General features: G+C 39.9%; 1 protein-coding gene across 1 annotated transcript in view; it reads right to left on the bottom strand.

The window, feature by feature from the left end:
* The window catches only part of ANKFN1 (ankyrin repeat and fibronectin type III domain containing 1), a 299,454-nt gene that overhangs the window by 44,222 nt on the left and 240,864 nt on the right, over window positions 1–14,368 (bottom strand). Inside the window, exon 10 of the mRNA XM_081933540.1 lies at window positions 1,987–2,086. Within this exon, the coding sequence (XP_081789666.1) occupies window positions 1,987–2,086 (100 nt within the window). The remainder of the gene's footprint in view (window positions 1–1,986; window positions 2,087–14,368) is intronic.

Raw genomic sequence — 14,368 nt, 5'->3', positions numbered from 1 at the left:
GGTTGAGAAACACTGACATAATTGACTGAGGGAGGGGGAGAGTCAGACATATTATGAAAGCTCCCTAATTCATACAAGTGATCCATTAAACAAACTTCGCTTTCATGTCATGAACTTGTTCACTGGACAGAGAATTAACACTCCTCACATCTGAGACTAGGGCAATATTCTAGAGAGAACACACACACACACACAAAATTGGCTTCACTAGAAATTCCTTTCTCTGCCTCTTCTGTAGTTTTCAATCCACCCCATGTCCACACAGGAGGACGGGAAAAGGGGCAGAAAGGAGTGAAGAGATGGCTCCAACTTTTCCACTCCCCTGACATACAATTCATCTCTTATTAGAAGAAAAAGGGTTAAGTCACTTCACCTAATCTTGGGCTCTCCAAATACTAGAACAATCGGTCTAAGCCTCCCAGCCAGCATAGGAGCTGACTCTCAACCTCTCTGGAAGACGGCAGTTGAGGAAGATTACTGCAATTCTCTACCATCTAAATAACTACTGGCCCAAATGGTATAAAATAGGGACAAATTGGCTTCACAGTGAGAAATTAGGTAGCAGAGATAGCCGGCATTTTCCCTTCTTTCTTTCTAGATTGTACATGCAGTATACAGGTGGCATTCAAGGGTACTTATTCCTGGTAAGAATGCCTTTGATTTGTCTTAGCGGGTGGCTGGCTTTGTCAGAGTTTAGAAGCTCAGCAGGGTGGGCCTAGTTAGTACTTGGATGGGAGATTAACAGGGCGGTTGCTTGGACTGGGAAGTTTAAAAAGCACCCTGGAAGGAGGCTGTGGCAAACCACTCTTATACCATTACCAAGAAAACAGCATGGATGTGTCCTGGTGGTAGCCACCAAGTGTTAAGCTGAACCCAAGATTATCTTTACCTTTTCCTGCATGTGGTTTTAGCCTGACTCAAAAGCTTCCTGAATTTATCAAGGAGACAAATTATTACCTGTGAAATTAGTGGGTCTTATGTTGCTGGTAAGGATAAAAAAGCTGTTGAAACAAAGGATCGGGCAAATGAACAGGGTTATCAGAAAGCATGAATGCTTTTGAAGATTGCTCTGAAGATCGGGTACTGTTTAGAAGGGGCTGCTTGGTTGCTAAATTTAATTCTTTTTGTCACACCCAGACAATCCAATCCAATCCAATCCATTCCTTTCTCCTTCTTTCCTTTCCTTTCCTTTCCTTTCCTTTCCTTTCCTTTCCTTTCCTTTCTTTTCCTTTCCTTTCCCCTTTCCTTTCTTTTCCTTTCCTCTCCGCCCCTCCCCTTCTCTTCTCCCTTCCCCTTTCCTTCTTCCTTTCCATCCCTACCCTACCTGACTCTATTCCTCTCATCTCCTCTGCACCCAGTTCACTAGTTCATTTCTTTCCCTTTACAGGGACTTACTAAGAAATCTAGATTCAAGAGCAAAAAAATGTGCGGATGTACACGTATCACTTCTGGGAAACACTTTAAAGCATCATCAACTTGTCCTGGCCTAGTCATATTTTGGACTCTGTTTTTGGCAGATATACATATCCAACCATCCATAACACATGCATATTTAAAAGTGTTGCATGCATATATTAACTGAATGGGAGAGGATTCTCCAAGAGTGGTTTTATCTAGAATTGGCAACCTTACATTGATAAGGTCAGAAGTTGGGTATTAGCCAGGATTTAGGTCTGTGTGCATGGAGTTTTCTCTTCTTTGCCCTTTGTTTTGGGGGAGAATTGTATTATAATGAATTTTAATGACCGTCTTTCCAGCTTAGAGGTTTTATACTGAAGAGACATGCACTGCAATAGAAATAAAAGCTAAAATTTAGGTAAAGATCCTAATAGAACATTTTTTTCAAATTCTGCTGTGGTTACTGATTGAGCTTGCAGTGTTTTCCAAAATACTAAACAATTTCAGAGTAGAGAATGCAGATTATGTAAGAGAGAGACTTCTGGCAGTTTCAAATATAAAACTGTGATTCTATTAAATCAAACAAACCTTTTCAAAGTCTTCACAAACTTGTTTGAAGAATGGAAGAGATGCTTTAGGCTTCTGGAGACAGACTGCTTGCGACCGGCATTCTGCAATTTAACATTATCTGGAGTGTTTAAGGAAAGAAAACAGGAGAAAGTAAAGGAAATTTGGCACAGCTCTACAGCATTGGGTGTATTTTTTATTCAGGTGATAGTGGCAACGATAAAGCTATACATTGATGTACAGGTAGTTATGACCACAATTGAGCCCAAAGTTTCTGTTGCTAAGCAAGACTTTTAAGTGAGTTTTGCCCCATTTTACAACCTTTATTGCTACACTTGTTAAGTTCATGACATGGTTGTTAAGTGAATCTGGCTTCCCCACTGATTTTGCTTGTCAGAAGGTGGTCACATGACCCTGAGACACTCCGATCTTCATAAATGTGAGTCAGTTGCCAAGCATCTGAATTTTGATCACGTGACCATAGGATATGCTGCAATGGTCGTAAGTGTGAAAAATGCTCTTAACTCACAATTTTTCAGTGCTGTTACAATTTTGAACGGTCACTAAATGAACTGTTGTAATTCTACGTGGGGACACATATCACATCAATTAATAACCATGATCCACAAACACCGGCTCTCTACGCAAACACCAAACAGCGCCAGTTCGATTGGAGCAACACAAAAATCATCGGCCATGCTATCACCCACCACGCTCATGAGCCCATCGAAGCTTGGCACTCCACAAGCAATTCTATCAACAGACACATTGACCTACAACCAGCCTACAAACCCCCCAGAATCCAAATCAACCACACAGCCAACCAAAGAGAGCACCGACCCTCAACCAACCCATGCAAACCTCCCCACAACCAGCACTTCACCTCCCAATGACCCTCATCTGATTTAACCACCCCATCACAAGATTCTCACTGATGTCTCACACCTGATCCCTCCCAAGACCCACCCCAAGACCCACACTTGACACACACACCCATCCCAAGTCCCATCCCAAGACCCATCCCAAGACCCTCACTTGACACACCCACCCATCCCAAGTCCCATTCCAAGACCCATCCCAAGATCCATCCCAAGACGCTCACTTGACACACACACCCATCCCAAGTCCCATCCCAAGACCCATCCCAAGACCCATCCCAAGACGCTCACTTGACACACACACCCATCCCAAGTCCCATCCCAAGTCCCTCACTTGACACACCCACCCATCCCAAGACCCATCCCAAGACCCTCACTTGACACACCCACCCATCCCAAGACCCATCCCAAGACCCATCCCAAGATCCATCCCAACACCCTCACTTGACACACCCACCCATCCCAAGTCCCATCCCAAGACCCATTCCAAGACCTACTGACCACACAAAGCCCTTATAAATAGAAAAACACTGGCACCCTGTAAATTCTGCTCAAGATGTTACCTAGCCTGGCAATGAAATGTTTGGAAACCAACTCACAAGAGAATCAGAGAATGAACCTTCACCCTCATCCTATACCTGAACTACAGATATTTGCCACAATTGCAAACGAACTGTTGTAAGTTGAGGACTACCTGTACATTGCTAATGTTTTTGTAAAATTTTATTCTAAAGTGTGGCTTTATACTGTAGTAAGGAAAAGAAGGAAACCCACAGCAAGCACAAAGGGTAATCCAGAAAGAGGACAATTTTCCTCAACACAGCTTTGAAGGAAGATTTTGGTTGAAGAAAATAATGGGAGTAAATCCCACCCTAATTTATGTTTCTCACTATAAACATCTACACTACAGCTTTAGTAAAAGCGAGCCTGCCATTGCTTAACTGTTATTAAGTAGAAATAAAAATATAAAGATATTCAGGCCACAGTTTAGGATTCCCAGGAAACACGTTCTGTAAAACATTTGCCTAGTGAAAAAGTAGTCTGAAATATGGTGCAATAGCTGCATTTATGGCTGACTGGAAACTCCTTATAGACTTTTTGCATGAAGCAGAAAAAATACATTTAGAATTTGTGGGTTTTGATGATTAAACAAAAAAAGAACAATAGAAAAAAAGGAGTTTTTTCACAACTATAGAATAAAATAATATTCCTATCAATTTGCTGCAAAGGCAATTGGAAGCTTTTTTTCTTCTTCTTTCTGTTTCTTTTTATCTTTTCTTTCTGTGTTTTAGTTTTCTCCCCGATTCTTTCTTTTTTTCTTTGTTTTCTTTCTTCTGTATTAGTTTGTGCTAATGTTATGTTCCCATTTAAACTTTTAATAACATTTATAGAAATAAACATGCAATGTAGTGCAGGAATCTTTTAAACTCATGGAAGACAGAGGACATGGATACGCTTCAGAGGTGGTATTCAGCAGGTTCTGACTGGTTCTGGAGAACCGGTAGCGGAAATTTTGAGTAGTTCGGAGAACCGGCAAATACCACTTCCGACTGACCCCACCCTCATCTATTCTCTGCCTCCCGAGTCCCAGCTGATTGGGAGGGAACGGGGATTTTGCAGTATCCTTCCCCTGCCAGGCCCACCAAACCACACCCACAGAACTGGTAGTACAATTTTTTGAATCCCACCACTGATAGGCTTGGGGAGATCAGAGAACTTTTTCCTCTAAAGTCATTCATGCCAAATTCCAAAAAATTGGGAATTTATAGCAATCTCCTATAAATTAGCAGAAACCATTCATGATTTACCATAGTTTAAAAGTCTAGAATCCCCTGTATCCCTGCAGTTCTGCCTTGTTCCCACTCTCCTTTGTTAAGAAAAAATAACTAAAGACAATTACTCATTTAATTTTTTTTTTTACTCCAACAGCTGTTTCGACTGACAAAATAACGTCTGCACAAATATTCTGATTAAGTTGGAGATGGCTGCTAGGCTTACTCTCGTCACTACAATCTGGCTCCCTATTCCCCTTTGACTTTAGGCGACAAGAGAAAAATGCAGCTGAACAAGATTCTGTAGAATTCTGGAATGGGAATACATAAAGATCTAAATTGGTGCCAAAGAATGCAGGAGCAGCTGCTCCTTGGTTTAAATGCAGATCTATTTGCTCAAAATCTGAACCATCAAAACACATATTATTATTTTGTATTTTGCAGAAGGAGATTAGAATAAAAATTGGTATCCGGGCAGGTTTTTTTCGTGCTTGTTTTCACCTGGGAGACAAGTGACAGTTGATTCTAATAGCTTTAGAGCAATTAATCAGTGGAACAACTTGCCTCCAGAAGTTGTGAATGCTCCAACACTGGAAGTGTTTAAGAAGATGTTGGATAACCATTTGTCTGTAGTGGTGTAGGGTTTTCTGCCTAAGCAGGGGGTTTGAATAGAAGACATCCAAGGTACCTTCCAATTCTGTTGTTGTCTTGTGTTGGGTTGTATTGTATTGTATTCTTCAGGACATTGAGGAAAGACTTATGAGGAAGCTCCCAATCAGGAATCTCCTTCATTGGACTTCAATACAATACAATACAATAGCAGAGTTGGAAGGGACCTTGGAGGTCTTCTAGTCCAACCCCTTGCCTACGCAGGAAACCTTATATCGTTTCAGACAAATGGCTATCCAACATCTTCTTAAAGACTTCCCGTTTTGGGGCATTCACAACTTCTGGAGGCAAGCTGTTCCGCTGATTAATTGTTCTGAAGTTATTAGACTCAACTGTCAAGTCTCCCAGGTGAAAACAAGCACAAAAAACACCTGCCATTAATTGTTCTAAGTTGCTTCTCTCCTTGATTAGTTTCCACCCATTGCTTCTTGTTCTACTCTCAGGTGCCTTGGAGAATAGTTTGACTCCCTCTCCTTTGTGGCAGCCCCTGGGATATTGGAACACTGCTATCATGTCTCCCCTAGTCCTTCTTTTCTTTAAACTAGACATATCCAGTTCCTGTAACCGTTCCTCATATTTTTTAGCCTCCAGTCCCCTAATCATCTTTGTTGCTCTTTGCACTCTTTCTAGAGTCTCCACGTCTTTTTTACATCCTGGAGACCAAAACTGAATGCAGTATTCCAAGTGTGGCCTTACCAAGAAATTATAAAGTGGTATTAACACTTCACGTGATCTTGATTCTATCCCTCTGTTTATGCAGCCTAGAACTGTGTTGGCTCTTTTGGAAGCTGCTGCACACTGCTGGCTTCTATTTAAATGGTTGTCCACTAGGATTCCAAGATCCCTTTCACAGTTACTACTGTTGAGCAAGGTACCACCTATACTGTACCTGTGCATTTTGTTTTTCTTGCCTAAATGTAGAACCTAATTTTTTTCACCATTGAATTTCATTTTGTTAGATAGTGCTCAATGTTCAGTTTTGTCAAGGTCCTTCTGTATCTTAAGCCTGTCTTCTGGAGCGTTGGCTATTCCTGCCAGCTTGGTGTCATCTGCAAATTTGATGAGTTCCCCATTTATCCCCTTATCCAAATCATTGATTAAGATGTTGAAGAGTACTGGGCCTAAAACAGAACCTTGGGGTACTCCACTGCATACTTCCCTCCATGTAGATGGAGTTCCATTGAGGACTACACGTTGAGTGCGGTTGGTCAGCCAGTTACGAATCCATCTGGTGGTGATGCTATCTAACCCACATTTTTCTACTTTATATAGTAGTAGGTTATGGTCTACTTCCAGGGGAGCCATAATGAATTGAAGACTGCTTTATGCAAGCAGAGCTAATGACTTGAGCAAAGACCAAGAAAATGGGTAATAGACCAGTTCCCTGGAACCTCTCCAGATAAGGAGAAAATGGGAGATTACCCATATGTTCTCTGGACAGTTGGTTGTCAAGAGGAAACTGCAAGATAGGGGTTTTCCATGGGTTTTAGCACTGGGAAGTGACAAGATGAATAATTTTGCTTGCAACCACGGAAGAGAATTTTAACAGACAATAAGTTTCAAAACTCACTTTTTAAATCTTTTTCCAAAATTGCTTATTAACTATTTCTAAAATCTTTGGACTGGCAATGGAAAACTAGTCAGCTGAGGGCAGTTTGTCTCAATTATCTTCTAACAATAGCAGGAGGTTGGACTAAAAGACCTCCAAGGCCCCTTCCAGCTCTGTTCTGATTAAATGAATTCTGATTAAGTCTGGAAATGCTGGGGGAGTCTGCCTTCAATCCTGAGTGGGAAAAATAATAATCCTAATCCTAAAAAAGTTAGAGTCTGAAATAAAGAACAAAAAGTTAAATAAGATCTTATCAGATTCTGTTTTGGTATTTATAAGAAGAAACAAAGATAAGAAATTTTATATTTAAAAAACTGGACACTAGAGGGAACTAAAATTTTTAGGTAAAGATTTACCTAAATCTGCAAAATGTTGTAAAACATTCTAAGAGTGAACTTCTGAATGAGACTTTTGAAGAATGGAATCAGAAAATAGTAGCCATAGTATCAACAATGTTAGTAATGATGTCTGCATCTCTGAATAGACTATGCCAAGAGGAAGTTATTGAAGAAATGTCACATCCGGGAAAAAAAAAGCTGACAAGATAAAGATGGCATCAAAATTGGATTTACAACTGGAGACCAAGAGAATGAACTAGAAAAGAATGTTTTATGGATCTACCAACTGGCTGAGGCCTTAAACTTAGAAAGGAAATACAAATGACAAAGTGACGCTGATATTTTTTTCCTACTACATACAAAAGACCTGTTCAAGTCTTAAAGAACTTTATATAATGGGATAAAGAAAAAGGAAGAAAAATCAGATCCTACAATAATATTTGAATGAACTAAAATGATGATTGTTAGAAATAAAATGAAGGAATATACAGTTGCTTTATTTGATTAATGTTAAAAAAAGATAAATTCTTACATCTGGCAAAACTTTATAGACTTTCTATCTGTGCCAAGGCTGAGAAGATGATGCTTTATGGATTTATTTATACAACAAGAGATACATAAGGTATATGGGAGGAAGAGATAAATGTTTGTAACATTGGAGGGAGTGAAGAGTCCCTATCCTAAATTTCTTTATACCTTTTGTGATGCAGGTTGGAAGTAATTTTTTTCTATATTTCTTTTCTCTTTATTGTCCCTACAAATGTCTTTCTCTTTCTTTTCTTTTTTTCTTGCATTTTTCTCCTACTTTGTATTCTTCTTTTTTAAAGTTTATTTTGCATTTCATCCTTCTGAGATCGGTAAAATGAGGACCCAAATCATTGGGGGCAATATGCTGACTTTGTAAACCACTTAGAGAGGGCTGTAAAGCACTGTGAAATGGTATATAAGTCTAAGTCCTATTGCTATTAGATTTTACTATTATAATAAAAATTCATATGTAGAGTATATATATTTATACCTTCCTCTCTCTCTCCCTCCCTCCCTCCCTCTTTATAATGTATTACAGAAAAAACTATGATGCAGTTATATCAATATTTATTCTATTGATATAATTGCAGAGTGGTATTTTTTTTCTGTAATGCAGGGTGCATTTTCAGAGGGCAAGTACACCACTTGGTTAATCAAATGATTTGGCTTCACTCCATTGGGACCTTAATGGCCATTACTAAAGAACCAAAACACTAGCACTGTCACAGCTATTCCCACTCTGATGATAGGCTTTGTTTTTATAATTTTGAATAAACAGGAGCCAGAAATACTCGAGTGGGATTAAAAAATAATATGAGATCCACAGGAAGAAACATTGAAAAGCCTACCATTTAATTAGCTAATAAATAACATAGTGTGATACTAATTGTATGACAGCAAAGCTGTATCCAAAAGCAAAGCAGCATCAATAAATGATAAGGCAAGTGAGCTATAAAGCCATAAAACAAAAAAATAAAACAAAAAACTTTCTGCAAATACTTAACATAAGAAAATAAAAAGAGCCTTGCTAATCAAACAAAATAAGTTTAAATTCTTAAATCGCATGAGATTTCAGCAATCACCTCTTCCTGATAATCATGCGTGAGATTTTCTCATATGAGATTTCATGTGAGAATGCAACAATCCTATTGATGTCAATCCATTTTTAAATGAAGGTCTAGGAGTTTTGTTGACCTTCTGTAACTTCTGGGTAACATGGTTCTGTCTGTTGCTCAGTGCAAAGCCTACTAATAAAACATGAGTTCAACAGCAGGTTCTGGCACATGAACCTTTGTATAGATATGAGGCCTTTCCCCACTGCTACTGTGAAGCTGTCTCTCACCATCCAAGAGTTGGCAAGAAACTATACCAACATGCAGTGTGCCATTCCTATTGCCTATCTTGATTGCTTCTGTTGCTAGCCATCTGATTTCAGAATAACGGAGTTGAAAGGGACCTTGGAGGTTTTCTAGTCCAACCCCCTGCTTAAGGAGGAGACCCTATACAATTTGTCCAGTCTCTTCTTAAAAGCCTCCAGTGATGGAGCACCCACAAATTCTGAAGGCAAGCCATTTAACTGGTTTATTGTTCTCACTGTTAGGACATTTCACTTTAGTTCTAGGTTGCTTCTCTCTTTAATTAGTCTCCATCCATTGTTTCTTGTCTGGCTTTCTGGTGCTTTGGAAAATAGGTTTCTCCAACTTGATATGAACATATAAACTAGGTGAAACCAGGCTTAATAGCAATGACTGTGGGGGATCTTGGAGTCTTAGTGGACAACAAGCTAAATATGAACCAGCAGTGTGCAGCGGCAGCCAAAAAATCCAATGCAATCCTAAATCAAGATCAAGTGAGGTACTAATACCACTCTAGAAAGGCCTAGTAAGACCACATCTAGAATCCTGCATCCAGTTTTGGTCACATTATAAAAAAGATTTTGAGACTCTAGAAAAAGTGCAGAAAAGAGCAACCAGGATGACGAGGGGACTGGATACTAAAACATATGAAGAATGGTTAAAGGAACTGGGCATGGTAGTCTAGTGAAGAGAAGGACCAGGGGAGACATGACAGCACTGTTCCAATATTTGTGGGGTTGCCACAGAAAGGAAGGGGTCCATGCACATTGACTCTATGCTCTCACTCAAAGGCAGGCAATGGGATGAAAGCAAATCTGTAAGGACATAGCAGGAGAAAGATGTTGCCAAGACAAGTTTATACAGCATTATGATTAGGTGTAAATGTGAAAAGGTTAATTGAGAAGCATAGTCTTTCTGATGTTGATGATTATGTATAGTCCTCCAACAGTAAAAAATGATGATGGGATACCAGCCAGCATTTAAATTTTTATGGAAAGACACAATGCATAAATCTGTTCTTTACTGAGTAGTTAAATGGTTTGGCAGGTGACATTAAAACAAATCTTCATTATGTCACTAAATAAAAGCAAATATAACTGACATAGTGGATGAGGAGAGGAGAAATTAGTAAGGATTTCTAGCGGATAAAGAGGAAGTTATTATTTGCCTGCACTGTGGGTTTGATGTATCTTTCATTGGTACCAAATCTACAGAAGATGGGTCAAACACAATTGCAACACATCTACAAAAGTAGATGGCGTGCACTTGACTTTATTAGTCTTTGGGAAAAAGGGAAAAAAGAATGAAATTGCTACAGGATTATACTACAGGCCACCCAACCAAGCAGAAGAAATAAACGAACCTTTTGCTAATCAATTAACAAATGTATGTAGGAAACACACCACAGTAATGATGGGAGACTTTAACTACGCTAATATCAATTGGGAGACAAACTCTGCAGCAAGTAGGAGATCGAATAGATTCCTAACCAACCTGATTGACAACTTTGCCATCCAAAAGGTAGAGGAGGGAACTAGAAGAAAAGCTATAAAGAAATAGTGATAGAGAGATTTGAAGTTGCTGGAACTTTGGGGGAGAGAGACCACATCATATTGGAATTCAATATAAAGCAAACCCAAGCAATAGAATACAATCCAACCAGTGTCTTCAACTTTAAAAGAGCTGATTTTAACAAACTCAGAGACAGCCTAGGAAATATTTCATGGACAAAAACCCTGAAGGGGAAAACATCTCAAGAAGCATGGGAAACTGAAAAATATGATCATTAAAGTGGTCCAGTGGTCCAGCACCAAACCACTGAAAAAGAATTTAAAAAAACATGTGTGCCTTTATTTAGAAACCCTGGTCCAATGTGGGACCATCTGAATTCAATCAATTATGATTGTAAGTCGAGGACTACCTATATTTACAAGCACTTTTGAAATTGCAGATATCCCAATATAGTTGTCGAGAGTCATCGTCCCCCCCAAAAATAGTTTTTTAAAAAATTAATATCTCACCAGGTCATCTTTATTTCCAATTTATTCTTTTGAGTTTCTATCTGTATCTAGAAGTTATAAGTTAGCAAAGAGGCGTCTTTCTCTATTAGTGATTTCTGATTCCTCCTTGTCTGTAGTTTAGATTTTAAAAATTATAATTCCTATATACAGCACTTTTTCTCCCCAGAGGACAAACAATGCTTAGAAACCTATAGTGACAGCTCTACCATCAATAATTGTATAAGGGGGAGAACCTTTTTTCAGCTCTATCTGTCCATCCTTTCACCTCCCCCATCTATTTATTTATTTTAAATACATTTACATTTTATTTACGAAATTTTACTTAAGTTAAATAAGCCTGCTCCTAAGAACTGACAAAGGACGACACAGTTTGTATCTTAGTTATTTTAAGGCAGGAGATGAGAGGCCGTTTGCTGAAGAAAAGTGACCAGAGAGAGAGTTGTTTAAGCCTTCTGTCATCAACCAATTCTCTCTTGCAAATATGCTGAGGTTATTTTAAAATGTTTCTTCTTCTTCTTCTGCAGCTTGGTTTGGAGATCACTAAGGAGTCTGACAGGAAGAGGGAGGGGTGTGTAAGAAATTGGAAGCATCTAAATGAAGCACCTCTTTTTGTTTGACAATTTTCTCCTACATATCTTCTCCAGCTACAAATCTGTATTATTAGAGCAGAGATATATCTTTGAATTGTGTATAGAAGATTTCTCTCTCTCGCTGCCTCTTCCTCTCTCTTCCTCTCTGTGTCTCTGTGCGTCTGTCTCTCTGTCTGTCTGTCTCTTTCTCTCTCTGACTCTCTGCCTCATTCTCTCTCTCTCTCTCTTTCCCTCTGTCTCTCTCTCCTTCTCTCTTTCTTTCTCTCTGCCTCTGCCTTTGTTTCTCTCTCTGTCTCTCTCTTTCTGACTGTCTTTCTCTCTTTCCCTCTGTCTTCCCACCCCTCACACCCACACACACAATTGGAGGAGTCAAGAAAAGGAAGCAAATAAGGTCAGGATTAAAACTAAATTTGATTTGAAACTATTATATTTTCCCCCATGTATTTAATGTCCTTTTGTCCTATTAAAAATTAGCCTGAAGGGCTCCTTTTGTGGGGAGGTTTGTAAGGCTGCTCCCATCATGTATTATGGCACACAGGGAGCCCCACTCTCTGCTTGTAAAGAAGCTGATGTGGAACACTTATTTTACTCTGAGAAGGAAAGGGTTAAGTGGCTTTTAAAAAACAGTTTGCCATATACTACAAGATCTTTGAAGCTTCCTTTAGGCAATTCATGCATTACCCTTTTCAAGTGGCTTCTCATGGTTACAGCACCTCTGCTCCTAGAAGGAAAAACTACATATAGTACGTAGATCTCCGGTTTCAACTGCAATTGGGACCGGGACTGCCATCCTTAAGCAATATGATTGTAAAGTGCAATGACATACCACCACATCACTTAATGATGACAATTCCAGCAGTCCCAGTTGCCATCGTTAAACCCAAGATATATGGGTCATTAATTGGGAAGTGATAGGAGCCCCAGGTAAAGAGCATGGGGGTGCCGCAGAGGTGCTGCAGGGGGCTGGGAAAAACCGAAGAAGGCACTGGGAGGGCTGGCAGAGGCCGTGCGTGAATGGAGTGAGGACTTGGGAAGCCTGGTGCAGGCTGGGTGCGATCACAGGAAATCCAGGGGTGTGTGTGTGTACGGTGTGGTACAATGGCAGGAAGGACAGAGGATGGATGGTGTGGCACAGTGCAAGTACAGGAAGGCTGAAGGGGCATATCAAAGCAACTTGAAGCCTTCCCTGCTGGCTTCCCCATTGACGTCATGGAAAACCAGCAGGGAAGATTATAAATGGTGTCACAGGAGGACCCTGTAACCATGCAATTGTAAGTGCGAGAAGGTTGCCGAGCATCCAAATTGTGAAAATGTGACCATGGGACCATTGCAACATCCAGATCTTTGAGCAGTGGCTGTTGGTTGTTCAGTGCTGTTGCAACTTTGAATGGTCAATGAACAGATGGCCAGTAAACAAGGACCCTTATATTGGGTATTACTCCCTCAAGCACTGCTGCTGCTTTTTTTTTTTGTGTGTGTGTGTGTGTGTGTGTGTGTGTGTGCTGTGTGTGTGAGAGAGATCACTTCGTCAAAATGTTATATTTCGTTCCAGAAATCAGGCTCTGTGTCTATATTAGCCCACATATATCACCCGTAGGAGCTACAGGCAATCCTCAACTTAACCCTGGAATTACAGTTGTAAGCCGAGGCACCCACAAGATCAGAAGTAAATTTCTGGCTTGCTTTTTTTTTTTAATGATGACTATTAAGTGAACAATGTGGCCATTAAGTGAAGGCAGCAATCATTAAGCAAAACCATTCATTTCACTGGGTGTTTTTTTTTTTTTTTTTTGCAGGATACAATCTGGGTCTGTCACCCAAACCGAAAGTTGAGTCTTCCAAGCTTTTGGACTCATGCTGGAGTCCATCCTCAGGGACCTTCTCTCTACCAGAATGTGTTGTTGTTTTTTTACTGGAAATTGGCAGAAAATGCTGGAAATGAGCCAAAAAATAAAAAAAACCCCATCCTGAACCACAGGCAGATGACCAGCGAAATCAGTGATACGTTGTAAAGCTAACCTGCCCAACACGTGATCACGTGCCCATAGGGGAGAGCACCACCATTTACGATGGCCCATGCTTTATGGATCTAAAGCACCCATTCTGTGACCTTCGTAACTTTGAATAGTCATAACACAACTGGTCATTAGGCAAGGATTACCTGTACTGTTCCACATTCCAACACATTATCCAGACCATTTTCTCCTTATTATTATGATTTAACGTTTAGTCAAATTTCTATTGCCCTTATTTCCTAAGACAGCAAAAATGACTTTGTTTATTGATGACGGGATGATGATGGTGAGAACCCACTTATTCAGGCAATGTCGCCAGTCCTTTTCAAAAGGCATGTTCTTCTCGCATGGATGTTACCATAGCTACAAAAATGGGAAGTCAGACTTTTGAGAGTCAGAACTGTTGCGTAGCAGCGTACAAAAGAATCAAGTTCTTACCCTGTGACCTTAGCCTAGGAATTTATTTCGTCCTTATAGGGTGTCAATAAACTGCAAGAATTTCAATTCACCTGCAGATTGTGATGGTGCAGAGGGACAACTCATGTTGAGATCGCTCAGTTTCCAATCAGTAATAATCCAAATAAGCTCTAGGAGGCAGCATCTACAAAACTGTTTCATTGATCAGACC

This window comes from Natrix helvetica (assembly GCF_964273705.1).
Source record: "Natrix helvetica genome assembly, chromosome: 1".
In the NCBI taxonomy this organism is placed as follows: Eukaryota; Metazoa; Chordata; class Lepidosauria; order Squamata; family Natricidae; genus Natrix; species Natrix helvetica.
The sequence above is the reverse complement of the archived record's forward strand: the minus strand, read 5'-3'. Positions and strand labels throughout refer to the sequence as shown.